The 21,922-nt window shown below is 48.6% G+C and overlaps 1 protein-coding gene across 7 annotated transcripts in view; it reads left to right on the top strand.

Moving 5' to 3' along the window:
- foxp4 (forkhead box P4) overlaps positions 1–21,922 on the top strand; it is a 177,467-nt gene that overhangs the window by 86,886 nt on the left and 68,659 nt on the right. For 5 of the 7 annotated variants that reach the window (XM_014166823.3, XM_014166819.3, XM_045705236.2 and 2 more), the window contains exon 3: positions 7,481–7,570. The exons of the other annotated variants lie outside the window; for them this stretch is intronic. In XM_014166823.3, coding sequence (XP_014022298.1) covers positions 7,481–7,570 — 90 coding nt within the window. The remainder of the gene's footprint in view (positions 1–7,480; positions 7,571–21,922) is intronic. 7 annotated transcript variants of the gene reach the window in all.

Here is a 21,922-nt window from a genome sequence, read left to right on the forward strand (position 1 = left end):
TGATTAGGGGAATGAATTGATTTGATTCGATTTTTTGCATGAACACATGTATTTTACATGTTTTATCCATATCTGCTGCTGATGAGAACTCAGAAGCTGGGTCTGTCTGAGATTACTTATCTAAGCTGAGTTGTTAGTGTGTGTCTCATTCATTCTCTTTCTGCCCTCAAGTGCTGCCTAAGTATTCACTATCTCTACAAACACCAACAAAAAGGCTTCTCCCTCTCTCTCCCCTTTTCTCCCTCTCCTTCAATCCCTCAATTTCCATCATTCCTTCTTTTTTCCCCCTCTCTACCCTGTGTGTGTGTGTGTGCGTATGCGTTTCAATTAGGGTTGGACGGTATCCAGATTTTCATACCGTCACACCATTTCTGTACCATACAGGGGTATACGGTATTACAGAATGTGCAAACAAGGGATGCTATTTAAAATAACAAATATATTTCATAATTTCATAATTAATACACCTCTTTTTGTTGGGGCCGAAAATCAAACGGTTTTGTTATAGTTCAGCCTTCTGTGATGTATATAATGTGTGATATTGGTACGCAAACAAATAATTTAACGCATTTCAACTCTATATCTGACATGATACAGATGTCTTCTTTCTGTGAGCCCATAACCATGTGTCATTTTTGCAGATTGAAAATGTTTTGAGCTAATACTATGTCCATATTTATATTTAGAAATTAGCATGGCATTCAGCCAATAAATATAATGCAGCTTTGGATTTGATCCCTGTCTTGAAAGCGAGGGTTTAGACCGCTTGGAATTTTACGGAGAGCCTCTCCCGCTTCGCAAAATGAATGCTAAATGATTGAAATTTTATGAAATTACCCTGTTCGTCTAAAAATGACCAAACACACTGACTGTTTTAAGCAAAACTACCAAAACTATTTTTTTGGGTGAACCTGAACAATGGAAATAAAATCTGAATGTTTGGAAACCCCAATCAGCATTTGGGTCTGAGTTGTGTCCTCTCTGGTATGCTACAGCCTAGGCAGCTGATAGTGGCTGCTTGACCTGCGCTATCGTCTAGGACTGGTGTGCGCTCCCGGTAATACACTATGTGTCCACGGTGGACCGGCGCGTACATAAAGCATCCTCCATTCAGGCTGCAAAGGCATTTTCTCCTTAACTAGGTTGGCGAGCCGCCCCCCCCCCCAAAACAATGTGTACTGTCTTAGTAAAACACAGTTTTCCACCACAGTTTTCAGTTTAGGATGTTGCAGACCCTTGGCTGAAAGCCATGTGCAACATCCTACATTTTCCAAAACTCCAAATGGGTGGTGGGAATGCACATCAGTCCTAGATCATAGTGCAGATCTAGCCTAGGCTAGGTAGGCTACACAAATACACAAGTTGTTTTCAGTCAGCTCATTTTTATGATCATATTTCTGCTCTTTTGATTCAATTTCTACATTTGAGTATTATAGCAGTCGGACGCTGTGGTTTCCTCATTGAACAAAAACGTTTTGTGTGACTTGGAGGTGAGGAGCGCACATCTGGAGCACGGCAGGGTCTCGGGAGTCAGAACAGGTCTTTTGTGAAAAATAGGATGTGAACAAAAAAATATTAAAACGCTAAGGGTTTTCAAACATTACAGCATATTTTGAAGTTCTTTTTGAGTTAGTGAGTTTTTTTATTGTGTTGGCTCTGAACGCGGCCTTTCCTTTCTTTAATGGGCAGGTTGGGCCACGAGAGGCCTGCTGCAGCCGTTTAAAACCTCAGCTCTCCAACGCACCTCTATATATTGCGGAAACATTACATTAAATCGCTGATTTGGACGGCGGCTGGATGGTGTGTTTGAAGGTGGCTCATGATAATTCCAGCTCAGGGTAATCTGCTCATTTTAAGCTATGCGCGAGCTATAGTACACCTATTTTAAAGGTATAGATTTTGTCTGCTTAGCCTCTACTAGATCTGAGCAATAACTACACAAATGTGTGGGAGAGAGAAGCTGGGATTGGAGGAGAAGGCAGGAAGAGACAAATGAAAACCAGAACGAGAGGAAGAGGTGAAGAGAGAGATGAAGAAACTAAGGTCCCTGGTCAGAGTGGAGTTTATGTGTAACCCACTGTGAAATTGGCCTCCGTTTAGCAGGCTTTACCGGAGTAATGAGAGCATAGGAGTGCGGTCATAGTAAAGTTAGCCCGTTTTAGCAGCCTTTAATGAGAGGTTGCTCCCAAAACCGCCCCCCTCAGTCCTTGTGTCCCTTATCCCTTTACCCAGAGATGAGAAAACCCTGACCCCCTCCAAGCCTTCCTTATTCCCCCTTAGTACTCAAATCAGTTCCCGTATCCCCTAACCACAGACAGAGAGACAAGTTCATTTGGTGACCAACTGTATTCAAGGAACCCCAGCATTATTACACAGGGATGTAGCTGATCTAATTTAGTATAGGTCTAGACTGTATCTGTTTTAGTCTAGACCAGGGATGTAGCTGATCTAATTTAGTATAGGTCTAGACTGTATCTGTTTTAGTCTAGACCAGGGATGTAGCTGATCTAATTTTAGTATAGGTCTAGACTGTATCTGTTTTAGTCTAGACCAGGGATGTAGCTGATCTAATTTAGTATAGGTCTAGACTGTATCTGTTTTAGTCTAGACCAGGGATGTAGCTGATCTAATTTAGTATAGGTCTAGACTGTATCTGTTTTAGTCTAGACCAGGGATGTAGCTGATCTAATTTAGTATAGGTCTAGACTGTATCTATTTTAGTCTAGACCAGGGATGTAGCTGATCTAATTTAGTATAGGTCTAGACTGTATCTATTTTAGTCTAGACCAGGGATGTAGCTGATCTAATTTAGTATAGGTCTAGACTGTATCTGTTTTAGTCTAGACCAGGGATGGGCAACTTTGATGGGGGTGGGGGCCACAAGAAATCTGAAACTCATCACGAGGGGTCGCAGTGCCAGCCCTAGCCTTTTGGGGGCCCTAATATATGTTTTTGGTATTTACAGTTTTGAGTATGATATCTGAGTTAGAGTGACCAACAAAATCAATGGGGTCAGTAATTCAACCGTGATTACTATACGTTTATATAGCTGGCTAGACTAATTTACAGAGGCTTCTCTGCAGTCACAGAGATAGAGACTGACATTGACACTTTCATGTTGAGGAAGGGCATTTTGGCGCAAAGTGAGAGTTGGGTGCATGTTTTATGAGTTGGATGGTGGAAGAGAACAAGAGAGAGAAGGAGAGAGAGAAAGGGGAGGGAGAATGGTTTGTGTGATGAGTGACATTGATGCATGCGATACATCAGAAGCGACCGAGGCTGAAACCAAGCCTTCACTTAGATATGCCCCAAAGTCATAAAGCAATCCCACTAACTGTCACCCCCTCAGTAATCAAACCTGCTGCCTCCCTCCCTCTGTGTGTGTGTGTGTGTGTGTGTGTGTGTGTGTGTGTGTGTGTGTGTGTGTGTGTGTGTGTGTGTGTGTGTGTGTGTGTGTGTGTGTGTGTGTGTGTGTGTGTGTGTGTGTGTGTGTGTGTGTGTGTGTGTGTGTGTGTGTGTAAAACCAGGTGTGGTTATGCTGCCAAACCCCAGGGATGACTGACACACTGGTTGCTGCCTCATGTTACATCTTTTCAATTTCAGCCCACTTTTTTCTCTTTTCTTTTCTCTGTCCTTCACTCAGTCTGAGTAAACAGAGAGAGGAGCGAGAGGACCCAGGTAGTGGACTGACGTGGCTGGGATGGGGGAGACAGGGGGAGTTAAGGAGGGACCTGGGGGGACGCTGGGTGGAGTTTGGGGGAGACAGGGTGGGTCTGAAGTCTCTCTGCCCCCCTGTCTCCCTCCCCCTCCTCTCTCCAGACAACCCCAATGACAGCCCAGCCATGGGGCTGTTTTTCTATGGATGGGGGGTGGGGGGCAGGGGGAGGATAGGGGGAGGCGAGGGAGAGTGGGTTGTTTTGGCCGTCAACAATGGACCTCAGTCTGTCCTGATGGATTACTACAACATATGGTACCCACCTGTCTCTCTACTCTCCCTCCCTCCCTCCCTCCCTCCCTCCCTCCCTCCCACCCTCCCTCTGTTTATATTTCTCCGCTGCTCCTACGTTCTCTCTCTCCGTCTCGCCCAAACACAGCGGATTAGAGACCAGATTCATCACAGCAGACCTGTTTGCTTTAGAAACCTGAGCCAAGCACACACACACACACACACACACACACACACACACACACACACACAAAGCCTGGGAGAGGCATGCATGGAGAGGTCTGTCCTAGCTCTGTTTGTTGTTGCATATTTGTTATCTTACGTGAGAGTTACGGGTAGAGGAATGAAATCCACTCTCTTAGAAGTGCTTTCACACACTCACACACACTTGTGTGCATGGACAAACACACACACACCTACACGCACGTACACATGCCTGCACACACACACACTACACTACACTCACTCACTCACTCACTCACTCACTCACTCACTCACTCACTCACTCACTCACTCACTCACTCACTCACTCACTCACTCACTCACTCACTCACACATACATCAAGGCCACTATGTGCATATACTAAATGAATCCCCCTCCTTTTCTTCTAATGGGCCCTTTAGCTAACCCCTCCCCCTTGTCCTCCCTCCCTCTCTCTCATCCTCCCTCCCTCTCTCTCGTCCTCCCTCCCCTCTCTCTCATCCTCCCTCCCCCTCTCTCTCATCCTCCCTCCCCTCTCTCATCCTCCCTCCCCTCTCTCTCATCCTCCCTCCCCTCTCTCTCATCCTCCCTCCCCTCTCTCTCATCCTCCCTCCCCTCTCTCTCATCCTCCCTCCCCCTCTCTCTCATCCTCCCTCCCCTCTCTCTCATCCTCCCTCCCCTCTCTCTCATCCTCCCTCCCCTCTCTCTCATCCTCCCTCCCCCTCTCTCTCATCCTCCCTCCCCCTCTCTCTCCCTACCTCCCCCTCCCCCTCTCTCTCCCCCTCCCGCCCCCTCTCTCTCGTCCTCCCTTCCCCCTCTCTCTCCCTACCTCCCCCTCCCCCTCTCTCCCCCTCTCCCCCCTCTCTCTCCCCTCCCTCCCCCTCTCTCTCACCCTCCCTCCCCTATCTCTCGTCCTTCCTCCCCCTATCTCTCGTCCTCCCTCCCCCTCTCTCTCCCTCCCTCCCCCTCTCTCTCTCACCCTCCCTCCCCTATCTCTCGTCCTTCCTCCCCCTATCTCTCGTCCTCCCTCCCCCCTCTCTCGTCCTCACTCCCCCTTTCTCTCGTCCTCTCTCCCCTCCCTCCCCCTATCTCTCGTCCTCCCTCCCCCTCTCTCTCGTCCTCCCTCCCCCTCTCTCTCGTCCTCCCTCCCCTCTCTCTCGTCCTCCCTCCCCCTTCTCTCGTCCTCTCTCCCCTCCCTCCCCCTATCTCTCGTCCTTCCTCCCCCTATCTCTCGTCCTCCCTCCCCCTCTCTCTCGTCCTCCCTCCCCCTTTCTCGTCCTCTCTCCCCTCCCTCCCCCTACCTCTCGTCCTCCCTCCCCTCTCTCTCGTCCTCCCTCCCCCTCTCTCTCGTCCTCCCTCCCCCTCTCTCTCGTCCTCCCTCCCCCTATCTCTCGTCCTCCCTCCCCCTTTCTCTCGTCCTCCCTCCCTCCCTCTCTCTCGTCCTCCCTCCCCCTCTCTCGTCCTCCCTCCCCCTCTCTCTCGTCCTCTCTCCCCCTCCCTCCCCCTATCTCTCGTCCTCCCTCCCCCTTCTCTCGCTCATCCCTCCCCCTCTCTCTCATCCTTCCTCCCCCTCTCTCTCTTGTCCTTCCTCCCCCCTCTCTTGTCCTCCCTCCCCTTCTCTATCGTCCTTCCTCCCCCTCTCTCGTCCGTCCTCCCCTCTCTCTCGGCCCACTCAAAGAAAAGAAACATAGTTGTCAGCCATTTTTGTGAAACCTGTTAAGAGGGGAGAACAAGCGTCCCGTGTGTGTGTGTGTGTGTGTGTGTGTGTGTGTGTGTGTGTGTGTGTGTGTGTGTGTGACCCTGCTGAATTAAGAAATGCACTGTTATTAAAATCTGTGTCAGGGGCGATGATCAACGGGGGCGTTGACAAGTCAGAAGAACACACACACGATAGACTCAGGCCTCCAAGCTGAGCTGTGACCTCCTTCCCCTCTCCCTCCCTCCCTCCGTCCCTCCGTCCCTCCCTCCGTCCCTCCTCTCCTCTAATAAAACCTGTCTGACACCAGTGGAGTGTGTGTGTGTGTGTGTGTGTGTGTGTGTGTGTGTGTGTGTGTGTGTGTGTGTGTGTGTGTGTGTGTGTGTGTGTGTGTGTGTGTGTGTGTGTGTGCGCTCAGCGGCAGCACAAAGACTCTGTTGTTGGGCCTTCCTCTCAGGACTCCCTCATATTTTTTAAAGGTGCAGCGCGCCCCACAAGAATGCCACAGGGGTTAGAGAGAGGGGGGTTTATTCTACAATGCAAGTGCTTGCTGGGGTCAGAGAGCGAGAGAGAAAGGCAGTGGAAAAGGGGAAAAGGGGTGTCCAGCCAGGAAGGAGAGTGAGCTCCTTTCTAAGTTGTGAACTGGATGTAAAGTCATTTTATTCAGATTTGTTATGTGCGTGAAAGAGAAAGAGCAAAACTATCAAACAAAGAAGGGTTGCCAGTATCACAGTGTACAAAATGAAAGTTTACCAAAGTTGTTTTTGTACTAATTTGACTCAAACTGCTCTCACTTTAGGATATGAGAATAGGAGGTAGGAATGGCATGCCAGAGCTCTCCAGGGCACAGATTCACACCACATTGGCACACACACAGATTCACTGACACACTTTACCCTGAGAGGATGTAAAGAGCCCGCTTGTCACCCTGGCAGAAGAGGGTGAGACAGAGGGAGACAGGGAATGAAGAAGGGAGAGATTGGTCATGGAAGGGGAAAGACGCACAGGCAGGTAGGGAGGGAATAACCAATCGAGGGAAGGAGGGATAGAAGAGGCAGGGAGGAAAGGAGGGAATGCCACACACATTGTTAAGCCAGGTGGGGCTCTCTGGTGTTGAGGAAATCAGGCCTGACAGCTTGGAAGAGGGAGTGGGCACTGAGGTATGGTACAGTATGTATGTGTGGCAGGCTGCCATGTGTGAGTGTGTGTTTATTAGTGTATGTGTCTATTAGTGTGTGTATGCATATATCTGTTGAATGGGTTATGAGGTGCCAGGCTGAGATCTGCACATTGTTTAACCTCTCTTTCTCTCTTTCTCTCTCTCTCTCTCTCTCTCTCTCTCTCTTTCTCGTCTCTCTGTCTCTCTCTCTCTCTCTCGCTCTCTCTCTCTTTCTCTCTCTCTCTGTGTGTGTGTCTCTGTCTCTGTCTCTGTCTCTCTCTCTCTCTCTCTCTCTCTCTCTCTCTCTCTCTCTCTCTCTCTCTCTCTCTCTGCTCTCTCTCTCTCTCTCTCTCTCTCTGTGTCGTCTCTCTCTCTCTCTCTCTCTCTCTCTCTCTCTCTCTCTCTCTCTCTCTCTCTCTTCTCTCTCTCTCTCTCTCTCTCTCTCTCTCTCTCTCTCTCTCTATATATATATAACAGGCCCTCCAGGCAGCCAGACAGTTCCTCCTCCAACAGGCCTCTGGACTCAACTCCCCCAGCAGCAATGAGGTTAAACAGAGCCCTGTGCAGGTCAGAACACACACATACATACACACATACATACACACATACAGTACATAGAGGACTCAAGCTTACACACACTTTCACTTGCATGAGTCACACGCAGTACACTGTGATACTCTCTGACCTCTAAAATATACACATTTCACAGAGTCAACAGTGGTGTGTACCTGTGCATGTGTGTCTACTTGTCTCAGAGTTATTGCCACGTCAATGATACAATGTCCATATGCACTTTGCCTCTTCTCTCTCGCTCTCTGTCTCTTTCTCTGTGAATGGGGTCTTTGTAGTGATGGGGCACTGGGCTGTTTTCAGAGCTGAATTCCTCAGCGAGCAGAGAGCGTGGGGTTAGCTAGAGTGCAGGATCCCCACTGACACACACACACACACACACACACACACACACACACACACACACACACACACACACACACACACACACACACAGCACACACACACACACACACACACACAGATGACTTTGGAAAGTGTATAGTAATACATGACAATAAACAAGCAAGAGGAGGAGGAGGGTTTGGCAGCTCTGTTCTATTGTGTCAGGATGAAGGGGTGTAGCTCAGAGGTGCTGACCATTCTGGCTGAGCAGCGGGGTCTCTCGTTAGGGCTTCATTAGGGTCTCTCGTTAGGGTCTCTCGTTAGGGTCTCTCGCTAGTGCAGCGCTCTGTTCATTACCAAACCTCACTAATTACACTACACTGTCACTCACTGCTACTACTGCAGACAAGAAGAACAGAGAGAAGTGAAGAGGTAAATAACAAGGAGAAAGAGGAATATAGAAGGAAAGGTTAAGTTAATAAACTGAGCCAGGATGAGCGTGGAACAAAGGATTATTCCATAACAGATTGGCTCCACAGAAATGTATTTATTCAGAACTTATACCTCACTGTATGAGATAAATGTCATAACACACACACTCAAACACTCAAACAGACACTCACGTGCACACAGAGTTGTATCTCCAACCCCCAGGCATTTATGATGTCTCTCTATCATTCTCTCCATCTCATTCTCTCTCGTTTGTCTCTTGCTCCCTTACTTTCTCTCCCTTTCGCCCCATTTCTCTGTTGTTTATTCTGTTGTCTTGTTTGTTCGTGACTCGCCTCAGTTCCCCCTGCCTATACCCCAGGGCATCACTACTGTGTGAGCTGTCAGTGTTCTCTCCCCCCCCCCACCACCACCCCAGCCCCCTCATAGCCCTCTGATTTACTTACGACTCCCTACATGGTGCACATACAGGCACCCAATGTGTGTGTGTGTGTGTGTGTGTGTGTGTGTGTGTGTGTGTGTGTGTGTGGTTGGCTAGGGTCTCTCTCTCCTCCAAGTGACTATAAGGCCAACAGCACCTGGCCATCAAGAGCCCCTTATCTTTTTATTTATTGAAAGGAATATTGTATCATTTCATATCTTGGCAGCTCCACTGGAGTAATTGAAGCAATCACGCAATGGCAGAACAGGAGAATAAGTGAGAGGGTGTGTTAGTGAGTGCTGCGGGGGAAAATACATTTAATCCAGTCAATTCAGAGGAGTGACTGAGCGACTGGTGACACAGCTGCTCACTTCAGGCACAAAATGGCTGCTGCTAAGGTTGGGCCCTGCCGGGGCTCACACATGCAAATGAGGCCTAACGAATAATGGCATTTTCTGGAGCTTGATAATTAGATGGTTCTCTTCTCTCTGAGGGAGGGGGAAGATAGAGAGAGAGAGAGAGCGAGAGAGAGGGTTCCACTTGTCTTTCTTTGTTTGAGCCCTCAGGAGAAACCTTGGCTCTGCCAGACTAGTGTCTCCCACTGCTCTCCTTCCTCTCTCCATATCTCACCTTTTTTCTTTTGTTTCATTTTAGAATGATAGAAGAAGTTTGGGGCAGACTGAAAATATGTCTTCAATTAAATCCTGTTCCCTAAAGGCCTCTGGTCTAAAGTAGTTCACTGTAGGCCTATAAGGGAAATAGCCTGTATGTATTTTAGTTGTGTCCTTCTTTTTAGGGAAGGATGAATGGTTAAATGGGTAGAGGCACAGAAAGGGATAGGGGGATGGGCAGGGGGTTGGAAGGATGGGCAGGGGGTTGGAAGTGAAGGATGGGTAGTGGGTTGGAAGGATGGGTAGGGGGTTGGAAGGATGGGTAGGGGGTTGGAAGGATGGGCAGGGGGTTGGAAGGATGGGTAGGGGGTTGGAAGGATGGGTAGTGGGTTGGAAGGATGGGTAGGGGGTTGGAAGGATGGGTGGGGGGTTGGAAGGATGGGCAGGGGGTTGGAAGGATGGGTAGGGGGTTGGAAGGATGGGTAGGGGGTTGGAAGGATGGGTAGGGGGCTGGAAGGATGGGTAGGGGGTTGGAAGGATGGGGTAGGGGGCTGGAAGGATGGGTAGGGGGTTGGAAGGATGGGTAGGGGGTTGGAAGGATGGGTAGGGGGCTGGAAGGATGGGTAGGGGGTTGGAAGGATGGGTAGGGGGTTGGAAGGATGGGTAGGGGGTTGGAAGGATGGGTAGGTAGGGGGTTGGAAGGATGGGCAGGGGGTTGGAAGGATGGGTAGGGGGTTGGAAGGATGGGTAGTGGGTTGGAAGGATGGGTAGGGGGTTGGAAGGATGGGTAGGGGGTTGGAAGGATGGGCAGGGGGTTGGAAGGATGGGTAGGGGGTTGGAAGGATGGGTAGGGGGTTGGAAGGATGGGTAGGGGGCTGGAAGGATGGGTAGGGGGTTGGAAGGATGGGTAGGGGGCTGGAAGGATGGGTAGGGGGTTGGAAGGATGGGTAGGGGGTTGGAAGGATGGGTAGGGGGCTGGAAGGATGGGTAGGGGGTTGGAAGGGATGGGTAGGGGGTTGGAAGGATGGGTAGGGGGCTGGAAGGATGGGTAGGGGGCTGGAAGGATGGGTAGGGGGCTGGAAGGATGAGGTAGGGGGTTGGAAGGATGGGTAGGGGGTTGGAAGGATGGGTAGGGGGCTGGAAGGATGGGTAGGGGGCTGGAAGGATGGGTAGGGGGCTGGAAGGATGGGTAGGGGGCTGGCAGAGGAGGTTGCAAGGGGGTAGTGATTACATAACATGATATACCACGTCTCTCTGACCTGCCATGCGTGCATCACAATGCAGTCTGTGCCAACCACACATGTCACATTTTGGTACAATTGGTACACACACACACAAATTTGACTACAGCCCATGAATATAGTGTGTAATTGAATAGAATGGTGTGTGTGTGTGTGTGTGTGTGTGTGTGTGTGTGTGTGTGTGTGTGTGTGTGTGTGTGTGTGTGTGTGTGTGTGTGTGTGTGTGTGTGTGTGTGTAATTGAATAGCATGGTGTGTGTGTGTAATGGAATAGAATGGTGTGTGTAATTGAATAGAATGGTGTGTGTGTTATTGAATAGCATGGTGTGTGTGTGTTTAATTGAATAGAATGGTGTGTGTGTGTAATTGAATAGAATGGTGTGTGTGTGTAATTGAATAGCATGGTGTGTGTGTGTGTTTGTGTAATTGAATAGCATGGTGTGTGTGTAATTGAATAGAATGGTGTGTGTGTAATTGAATAGCATGGTGTGTGTGTGTTTAATTGAATAGAATGGTGTGTGTGTGTGTAATTGAATAGAATGGTGTGTGTGTGTAATTGAATAGCATGGTGTGTGTGTGTGTGTGTGTGTGTGTGTGTGTGTGTGTGTGTGTGTGTGTGTGTGTGTGTGTGTGTGTGTGTGTGTGTGTGTGTAAAACCAGGTGTGGTTATGCTGCCAAACCCCTGGGATGACTGACACACTGGTTGCTGCCTCATGTTACATGTGTGTAATTGAATAGAATGGTGTGTGTGTGTAATTGAATAGAATGGTGTGTGTGTGTAATTGAATAGCATGGTGTGTGTGTGTACTTGAATAGCATGGTGTGTGTGTGTGTGTGTGTGTGTGTGTGTAATTTGAATAGAATGGTGTGTGTGTGTAATTGAATAGCATGGTGTGTGTGTGTACTTGAATAGCATGGTGTGTGTGTGTGTGTAATTGAATAGCATGGTGTGTGTGTGTGTGTGTGTGTGTGTGTGTAATTGAATAGAATGGTGTGTGTGTGTAATTGAATAGAATGGTGTGTGTGTGTAATTGAATAGCATGGTGTGTGTGTGTACTTGAATAGCATGGTGTGTGTGTGTGTGTGTGTGTGTGTGTGTAATTGAATAGAATGGTGTGTGTGTGTAATTGAATAGCATGGTGTGTGTGTGTACTTGAATAGCATGGTGTGTGTGTGTGTGTAATTGAATAGCATGGTGTGTGTGTAGTGTCCTGTGTTCATGTGTTATTAAGGAACTTGTTTAATTAGAAAAAATGAAAAGACACATTAGATAAATGCTAATTAGCTTTCCCTCACTCCCTCTCTTCTCTGTGTCAGTGGGGAGGGCCTGGCACAGGCACTAAGAGAACAAACGGGGGGGGGGGGGGGGTGGGCTATGGCCGCTTTACAGATCATGATACTAAATAAAAGAGAACTATCTGTTGATATGACATTGCTTCCTTCAGATTTACAGTGCCTTCAGAAAGTTATTCCATAATGTGTTCTGTTACAGCCTCAAAATGGATTAAATAGAGTTCAAAATTAATTAAATAGTTGTTTTTTTCACACCCATCTACACATAATACCCAATAATGGCCAAGTGAAAACTTGTTTTTAGAATTGTTTGCAAATGTATTGAAAATTAATTACAGAAATATCTCATTTACATACTGTAAGTATTCACACCCCTAAGTCAATACATGTTAGAATCACCTTTGGCAGCGATTACGGATGTGAGTCTTTCTGGGTAAGTCTCGTAAGAGCTTTGCACACCTGGATTGTACAATATTTGGACATTATTCTTTTTACAATTCTTTAAGCTCTGTCAAGTTGGTTGTTAATCATTGCTAGGCAGCCATTTTCAAGTCTTGCCATAGATTTTCAAGTAGATTTAAGTCAAAACTGTAACTAGGCCAATCAGGAACATTCAATGTCATCTTGGTAAGCAACTCCAGTGTATATTTAGCCTTGTGATTTAGGTTATTGTCCTGCTGAAAGGTGAATTTGTCTGTTGGAAAGCAGACTGAACCAGGTTTTCCTCTAGGAAAGCTCTATTCCATTTATTTTCATCCTAAAAAAAACTCCCTAGTCCTGGCCAATGACAAGCATACACATAACATATTAGTCATTTAGCAGACACTCTTATCCAGAGCAACTTACACATTACTCATACATGTTCATACTGGTCCCCTATGGGAATTGAACCCACAACCCTGGCATTGCATGTGCCATGCTCTACCAACTGAGCCATATGGGACTAACATGATGCACCCACCACTATGCTTAAAAGTATGAAGAATGGGACTCAGTGATTTGTTGTGTTGGATTTGCCTCAAACAGAACACTTTGTATTCAGGACATAAAGTTAATTTCTTTGAGACATTTTTTGCAGATTTACTTTAGTGCCTTATTGCAAACAGGATGCATGTTTTGGAATATTTATATTCTGTACAGGCTTCCTTCTTTCACTCTGTCATTTAGGTTAGTATTGTGGAGTTAGTACAATGTTGTTGATCCATCCTCAGTTTTCTCCTATTACAGCCATTCAACTCTGTAACTGTTTTAAAGTCACCATTGGTCTCATGGAGAAATCACTGAGTGGTTTCGTTCCTCTCCGGCAACTGAGTTAGGAAGTGACTTATTAAACACATTTTTGCTCCTGAACTTATTTAGGCTTGCCATAACAAAGGGGTTGACTCAAGACATTTCAGCTTTTCACTTTTAAATAATTTGTACAAATGTCTAAAAACATAATTCCACTTTAACATTATGGTGTATTGTGTGTAGGCCAGTGACACAACATCTCAATTTAATTCATTTTAAATGCAGGCTGTATCATAACACAATGTGGAAAAAGTAAAGGGGTGTGAATACTGTCTGAAGGCACTGTACTTCAAGTTACTTTAGACTGACTAGCATTACTTGTGAATGCCAACTAAACCCTGTTCATTGTATTTTCTGCCTTACTTGTGTCTGTCACAGCAGATTGAACCTTCCTTTAGTGTCAGAATAGATAGGTCAGATGTTAGGACTCATGACCCCTAGTGTGACCCTGAAACAGACTTATCTAAGCCAGACTTATATCAAAGTCAGACTTTCCTAAAATTGATTTATCATGGCTCAAAGAAAGTTTGTCACTAAATCTTCGTAACTTCATCGAATTCTTAAACTGAAAGTTTATAGATGAGGACTATTTCTCTGTGCTTACTGTGCATGTTTCCTTGTTTGGCCGTTTAAGTTTGTTTGAAGTTAACCAAGACTAGTTCTGAGAGCTAACCCAGCTAACCCCGTGAATCAGGAGCAAGGCCTCTTTCACTTAAAACAGTCCACACTGCAGACATTTTCTGTGCTTCTTTCCCAAAGTGTTTTCCCCAAAGCACTCCTTTTGTCCACTCAATGAAAGTGCTTAGTTGGCAGTTTTTCTCCATCTATTTGATAGAGAGGGGGAGGGGGTATCAGGGTTATATGGTGTACTAACAGTGTGTGAAAAGAGGATGAGGGGGGTGAAGTGAGGGAGTGGAAGGGATGTGGGGATATAGAAGGAGAGTTGGGGTCTGGTGCTGGAGTGAAGGGAGGATGAAGGGAGTAGAGGAGAGAGGGATAGGGGGTTGGGGATGGAGAGGGAGAGTTGGGGTCTGGGTAGTGGAGTGAAGGGAGGATGAAGGGAGTAGAGGAGGGAGGGATAGGGGGTTGGGGATGGAGAGGGAGAGGGAGAGTTGGGGTCTGGGTAGTGGAGTGTGAAACTATTTTGTGATTTGAAACACGAGTGAAATCAGTAATGAAGCCAAGTCGATAACGGCTCTTACACTTCCCTCTGAAGTGCCCGAAGTGTGTGTGTGTCTGTGTGTTTCTCTCTCTCTCTGTGTGTGTGTGTGTGTGTGTGTGTGTGTGTGTGTGTGTGTGTGTGTGTGTGTGTGTGTGTGTGTGTCATCCCGTCTGTTGTGTGCCTCTGGACATTTGTCATCATTTTTATTCTGAGGCACTGGGACGTTAGATGGAGGGGGTGGGGGGTGGAGAGGGAGGAAGGGAAGGAGGAAGTGAAGGAGCGACGAAGGAGGAGGATTTTCCACTTCAACTTGCTGGTGTCAGGCCGTCCGCTCCAGAAGGGTTTTCCCATTTGGCTGGCCCCTGTAAGAGTGAGATGTGTGTTTGTGTGCACGTGTGTGTGTGTGTGTGTGTGTGTGTGTGTGTGTGTGTGTGTGTGTGTGTGTGTGTGTGTGTGTGTGTGTGTGTGTGTGTGTGTCAGGCCCCTGTCAGAGTGGTCCCAGGACACTGGGCTGGACAAGCCTCAGTACACCGCGAAAATACGCCACTGACAGACCCCCTCCTCCCCCCAACCATAATCCCCAGATCCCCAGCCCCTGTTCCCCTGCCTTAAGTCCCACCACAGCACAGCCCCTCTCCCCCTCTTCCCAGACTCTCTGGCCCCTCTCTGTCTTACCTCCACCTCAGCAGTCCCTTAGCCACCAGTGACCTCCCCAACTCTGCGGGTTGAATCCCTCCAAGTCCCCCTGTCCGCAGTCTGGCTTAGAGTCCCCTTCACACGGATTCTACTACAGAGCCCTCCACAGGACTGTGGAATAAATGATTAATTGTGAATAAATGATACAGTATCCATCCAGTCTGTCGTCCCTGTAAGGCCCATGTTTGTCCTCTTTAGAGACAGCAGGCTAGAAGACCTAGTATCTCCTGCAAGAGACAGCTGGTAACCCACCTGTGTGGTTGTCATCAGCTTGTAATGAGAGTGACAGCACATCGTTCCCACTCAAAGGAGACCCTTCATTCTCTATACCCACACTCATAAGCCTCACCCTTTGTTTACGACACACACACTGACAGACGTGCGCACACGCACACACACACACACACACACACACACACACACACACACACACACACACACACACACACACACACACACACAGCTAGCCCCTCCTCTCCCCTCCTAGCCTAGTAGCTAGTCCCTCATCTCTCCTCCTAGCCTAGTAGCTAGTCCCTCATCTCTCCTCCTAGCCTAGTAGCTAGTCCCTCCTCTCTCCTCCTAGCCTAGTAGCTAGTCCCTCATCTCTCCTCCTAGCCTAGTAGCTAGTCCCTCCTCTCTCCTCCTAGCCTAGTGGCTAGTCCCTCCTCTCTCCTCCTAGCCTAGTAGCTAGTCCCTCCTCTCTCCTCCTAGCCTAGTAGCTAGTCCCTCCTCTCTCCTCCTAGCCTAGTGGCTAGTCCCTCCTCTCTCCTCCTAGCCTAGTGGCTAGTCCCTCCTCTCTCCTCCTAGCCTAGTGCCTAGTCCCTCATCTCTCCTCCTAGCCTAGTAGCTAGTCCCTCCTCTCTCCTCCTAGCCTAGTGGCTAGTCCCTCCTCTCTCCTCCTAGCCTAGTAGCTAGTCCCTCATCTCTCCTCCTAGCCTAGTAGCTAGTCCCTCCTCTCTCCTCCTAGCCTAGTAGCTAGTCCCTCCTCTCTCCTCCTAGCCTAGGAGCTAGTCCCTCCTCTCTCATCCTAGCCTAGTAGCTAGTCCCTCATCTCTCCTCCTAGCCTAGTGGCTAGTCCCTCCTCTCTCCTCCTAGCCTAGTAGCTAGTCCCTCCTCTCTCCTCCTAGCCTAGTAGCTAGTCCCTCCTCTCTCCTCCTAGCCTAGTAGCTAGTCCCTCATCTCTCCTCCTAGCCTAGTAGCTAGTCCCTCCTCTCTCTTCCTAGCCTAGTAGCTAGTCCCTCCTCTCTCCTCCTAGCCTAGTAGCTAGTCCCTCCTCTCTCCTCCTAGCCTAGTAGCTAGTCCCTCCTCTCTCCTCCTAGCCTAGTAGCTAGTCCCTCCTCTCTCCTCCTAGCCTAGTAGCTAGTCCCTCCTCTCTCCTCCTAGCCTAGTAGCTAGTCCCTCATCTCTCCTCCTAGCCTAGTGGCTAGTCCCTCCTCTCTCTTCCTAGCCTAGTAGCTAGTCCCTCCTCTCTCCTCCTAGCCTAGTGGCTAGTCCCTCCTCTCTCCTCCTAGCCTAGTAGCTAGTCCCTCCTCTCCTTCTTTCCTCTCCCCTCTTTTCCTCTTCTCATTGTCCATCAGGTATTTCCTTTTCCTCTTTCCTCCTCCTCCTCCTCTCCTCTCCTGGTATTCCACATTCTGCTAATGGCCCCTCTCACATCCCTCATTCCTCAGCCTAATGAGTACAGAGCCTGTTTACCTGGAGGGAGGATGATGATACTGTATGAATAAACAAATCATGACCCAAACAACAGGAAGCAGAGGAGTTACCCCCACACCATGAGAGAGAGAGAGAGATTAGGGAATGACAGAAAGGTGCCAGGTTTGAAAAAGGGGGACAGTAGAGACAGAGTGTGTGTGCGCGTGTGTGACAGTGGTCTTTCCCATGGTGAGGTGGGTAATTCTTAGTGACAGGGATAAACAGCGCTGGGGTTTGTTCCTAACGTGAGAGGGAGATGAGGGAGGGAGGAGAGGAGAGGAGGGGGAGGTCTGTGTCAGTCTTTCTCTCTTTTCCTCCTGCCTTGTCATTTTTTCAATGATGAGCCTCGTGTGTGTCCCCGTAGAGTGTCAGCCAGGATAGATCACTTAGATGTAAAGGCTGTTTATACTCTGATCCTAGGTTAGTTTCTCTCCTTCACATCACTCCTCTGGCCATCTCACACACACACACACACACACACACACACACACACACACACACACACACACACACACACACACACACACACACACACACACACACACACACACACACACACACACATACACACACCTGTGTGTGTGTGGGTGTGGGTGTGTGTGTGTGTGTGTGTGTGTGTGTGTGTGTGGGTAGGTGTGCGGCAGCACTCCATGTGATAATTAGCCATTAATAGGAGTAGGCAGAGGAGCCTCTAGAGAATGTGGCAGTATTCGTCATGCCTTTATTTAAATATGGTGTGTGTGTTTAAATACGGTCATTTAGTCCACAGCTCATTACAGCTAGACTGTCCTTAACAGTTGAAACGACCCTTCCACCAACACACCCATCCACCTCACTGGTTTCTTGTCAGGCACTTATTCAAAAGAAAAATACAATTTCCATAGTTCTGTCTTCACCCATACAGTAGGGTCATCATCCTAAAAGAATTTGGAAAACTTGCAATTTATAGCTTCCATTCCCCAACCACCATATGACATGTCATGCATTCCTTTTGAATCCAGGCCTGAGTCTACAGTGTGGTTATTAGCTGGTCCAGCCGTGCTCCATAGCTGCTCACATCCATGTGATTTCATCTGAAATGGAAATCAGGGCTCTCCTTGTCTGGAATGAAAAGTCATCAAGGGAGGAGAGGAGTGCGAGATCTAGCCTCATTGAAATGCGTGATACATCACCCTCTCTCCTTCTCTCCATCCCTCTGGGATGCGATGCCTTTTTCTTTTTCTCCTTCCATCTCTCTCTCTCTCTCTGCCTCGCTCCCTCTCTTCGTTTGTTAATCAGTTAAACTCCCTCTTCAAACAACCTCTCTAATTACCCCTCCACTCTCTGGAAACGACATGGCTGGGTCTCTCTCCTCTTCTCTCTCCTCCCCTCTCTTTCTCATCCCCCTCTCATCCTCTCCTCCTCCCTTCGTTCTGTGTCTCTCTGTGGCAAAGGTTGACCTCTGTCAGTCTCTGACTTTTATGGTACTGTGTGTCTGTCATACAGGCACACACACATACATACACACACACATACATACACACACATACACACACACATGCTTTAGTCATTTACCAGACCAGGCCGCACGGAGTCCATTCTCTCTATCTCCTTCTTCTACCAATCCCCCTCGCTGATTCCTCCTGTCTGTAATTTGTCTCTCTGTCCATGTCTTCTCTTTCACTTTCCTCCCTGTTCCTTCCGTCCTTTCTCTCCGGTCTCTGTAAGGGAACGTGTGTGTCTTTGTCTAGGTTTTAGAGTGGAGCCTGGATGTGTTAGCTGTCTCATTCCACCTCCCTCCCTCATCCCCCTTTCCCCCTCATCCCCCTCTCCCCCCTCTCCACCTCCGCTCCTACTAATCTACCTCGCATCTCTCTCTTTTAAATTAACATGCAACGCCAAGGGAAAAAAAGAAGAAGCGAGAGGAGAGGGAAAAATGAAATGCATTTAATAAATGGCTGACTTCAAATCGCCTGGCTTTTCACTCTCTCCCCTATTCACAGGACAATGAAAGGGAAGAAATCATTCAGGGGGAGAGACAAAGCCGAATGAAAATATAATTCCACATTGTGAGCGTCTTTTGTTAGGGCCCGTCAAACCGCTAATGGCGCCTCTTTTGTTTTCTCCGTGGCGCTGGGAGGCGGTGGCGAGGTATAGCCGACGCACCACGCGCTTCCGTAATCACACCGCTTTGTGATATTAGATTATAGGGGCAATTAACAGCATCAAACCTTAACAACTCAGCTTTCAGCCCTAGTCACACACTACACACACACAAACACACACATATTCAGAGTTGCCACCAGTGCGTCCGGCAACACACAGAAAGGGGCTATAACTCCAGTAATAATTGCGCCAGCAACTTGAAAATGTCAATGAGCATGTGTATAAAATAGAATGTATGGGTTGTTAGGGGGAGAGACTGTGTGTGTGTGGGTGTGTGTGTGACAGGAGGAGAGAATGGGATGCACAAGAGCAATTAATTACAGGTTTTCATTTTCCAGCCAAGAGTGACGAGCAGCACCGGCGGCGCTGGCGGATTCAAATTGCTGTGACACCAAGCGTACATCACCCCTTCCTCACCCTCACCTGCTCACCCCCACCTCACCCTTCCTCACCTGCTCACCCCCACCTCACCCTTCCTCACCCTCACCTGCTCCTCACCCACGCCGCCTCACCTGCTCACCCCCGCCTCACCTGCTCACCCCCACCTCACCCTTCCTCACCCTCACCTGCTCAACCCCACCTCACCCTTCCTCATCCTCACCTGCTCCTCACCCACACCGCCTCACCTGCTCACCCCCGCCTCACCTGCTCACCCCCACCTCACCCTTCCTCACCCTCACCCTCACCTGCTCACCCCCACCTCACCCTTCCTCACCCTCACCTGCTCCTCACCCACGCCGCCTCACCTGCTCACCCCCGCCTCACCTGCTCACCCCCACCTCACCCTTCCTCACCATCACCTGCTCCTCATCCACGCCGCCTCACCTGCTCACCCCCACCTCACCCTTCCTCACCCTCACCTGCTCACCCCCACCTCACCCTTCCTCACCCCCACCTCACCCTTCCTCACCCCCACCTCACCCTTCCTCACCCTCACCTGCTCCTCACCCACACTGCCTCACCTGCTCACCCCCACCTCACCCTTCCTCACCCCCCCCCCCCCACACTATCATTTGCCCTGCTAGTGCCCAGGTCCCAGTTGATTGCCTGTCGTGTGTTGTTATGTCACTGTGATCCTCTCTGTGTGGAAGTCAGATAAACAGTAAGGGGTCACTCTCCCTCTACAGACACACAGAAAGACAGGTCGATAGATGCAGATTTCTTGGCACCCACCCATGTTGTACCTGTCTACCCTTGATCCCTTTACCCCTTACCTTCACCCTCCCTCTGTCTCCCCCTCTCCCCTCCTCTCCCTGAGTGTGTTGTGATATGGATGGCTTGTTTGATCACGATATAGCAGCTTACAATAAGGGATTGGACAGGGCCCGACACACAGGCTGCAGCTGATAACACAGGGAGGGAGGGAGGGAGGGAGGGAGGGAGGGAGGGAGGGAGGGAGGGAGGGAGGGAGGGAGGGAGGGAGGGAGGGAGGGAGGGAGGGAGGGAGGGAGGGAGGGAGGGTGTTAGTATTTATGGCCAATCTTGTTTACAAAGTCAAATCAGCCCTTTACAGATTTAATTTACCACTGACAGCTCTTCCTCCTTCTCTCTCCGTTTATCTCTCTCTTTCCCTCCCTCTCTCCCCTGCCGCCCCTCAGGCAGCGAATAAATAGACTGCTCAGGGAGACGCGTAGCCATGCAGCGCTGCAAAACAGATGACTGCCAATATCAGAATGAGAGAGTGAGAGAGAGAGAGAAACAGAGAGTGGTAGAGAGATGGAAGAACAGAACTAGGGACAAGGAGAGAGAGAGAAACAGACAGAGAGAGGGGGAGAGAGGCAGAGAGAGAGAGAAACAGACAGAGAGAGGGGGAGTGGGGCAGAGAGAGAGAGAAACAGACAGAGCAAGGGGGAGAGAGGCATAGAGAGAGAGAAACAGACAGAGAGAGGCATAGAGAGAGAGAAACAGACAGAGAGAGGGGGAGAGAGGCATAGAGAGAGAGAAACAGACAGAGCGAGGGGAGAGAGGAAGAGAGAGAGAGAGAAACAGACAGAGCGAGGGGAGAGAGGAAGAGAGAGAAAAGCTGTGTTTTTCCACGTGGGGATTTGAGATTAATGTCCATATACGGGAGGTTCTAACCCAGGGTCGTATATCTCTGTTAAAGCAGCCATCTCTTCCTAACAGCCCTTATTTGTATTGAGCACAGCGTATTATTTCTATTGAGCTGTAGGCTGTAAAGGAAGAGGTTATCATCCCTCTCTTTCACTTCATCTCTTGTGAAGAGGATCATAGCTCACCTGCTGGGTATCAGCTGTACTCTTAGAAGTAAAGGTGCCTGGAAGAACACCTAAGAAGGTGTGGCTTATGTCATTCCTGTTCATCATGTTAAGTTGTCAAAATAAACATTTTCCTTGAACATTTATGCATATTACATATTCTACTATATTAATGACATTAACATGGCTGATTACACACAGTAATAAACTGGTAACTAGTCCAACTTTGGGATTTGCATAGGCTCTTCAGGAACTCATACACCTCTGTTAGACTCATTAAAGCTATAAAACTATCAGTGTTCAACCTTAATATGGGATGACAATACAACACAACAGATACACAGGAATGACATTTACTCTAGCAGGTGGGGGGAAAAAATGAAAGCCACTTCACTAGAAAACCACACCTCCACTCCAGGGTTCCTCCAGGAACCCGTTGCTACATAGAACAATTAAAGGTTCCTCCAAGAACCCCGCAACTAACCAAAGGTGTAAATATGAACCATTGACTAGCAATGGTTACTTGAGGAACTCCAGGGTTCCTCAGTGTCACCACTAATTCTAAGAGTGTAGGACTCAACAACAGCATGGATTTCTCTTGCTCTCTTTTAATCTGTCTATTTCTTTCTGTCTCAGTCTCTTTCTCCTTCAATCTCTCTCTCTCTTGGACTCTCTGTCTTTCCCTCTCTTCTCTCCCCTGTTCTCTCTCTCTGTGGGCTGACTGTGGAGTTTACTTGATGGCTGTGAAATCTGTAGTGTTCTAGGCAGATTCACTGACTGAGGAGGAAAGCGCTTATTCATCAGGT

This window comes from Salmo salar, chromosome 22, assembly GCF_965601325.2.
Source record: "Salmo salar chromosome 22, fSalSal1, whole genome shotgun sequence".
Taxonomy (NCBI): domain Eukaryota; kingdom Metazoa; phylum Chordata; class Actinopteri; order Salmoniformes; family Salmonidae; genus Salmo; species Salmo salar.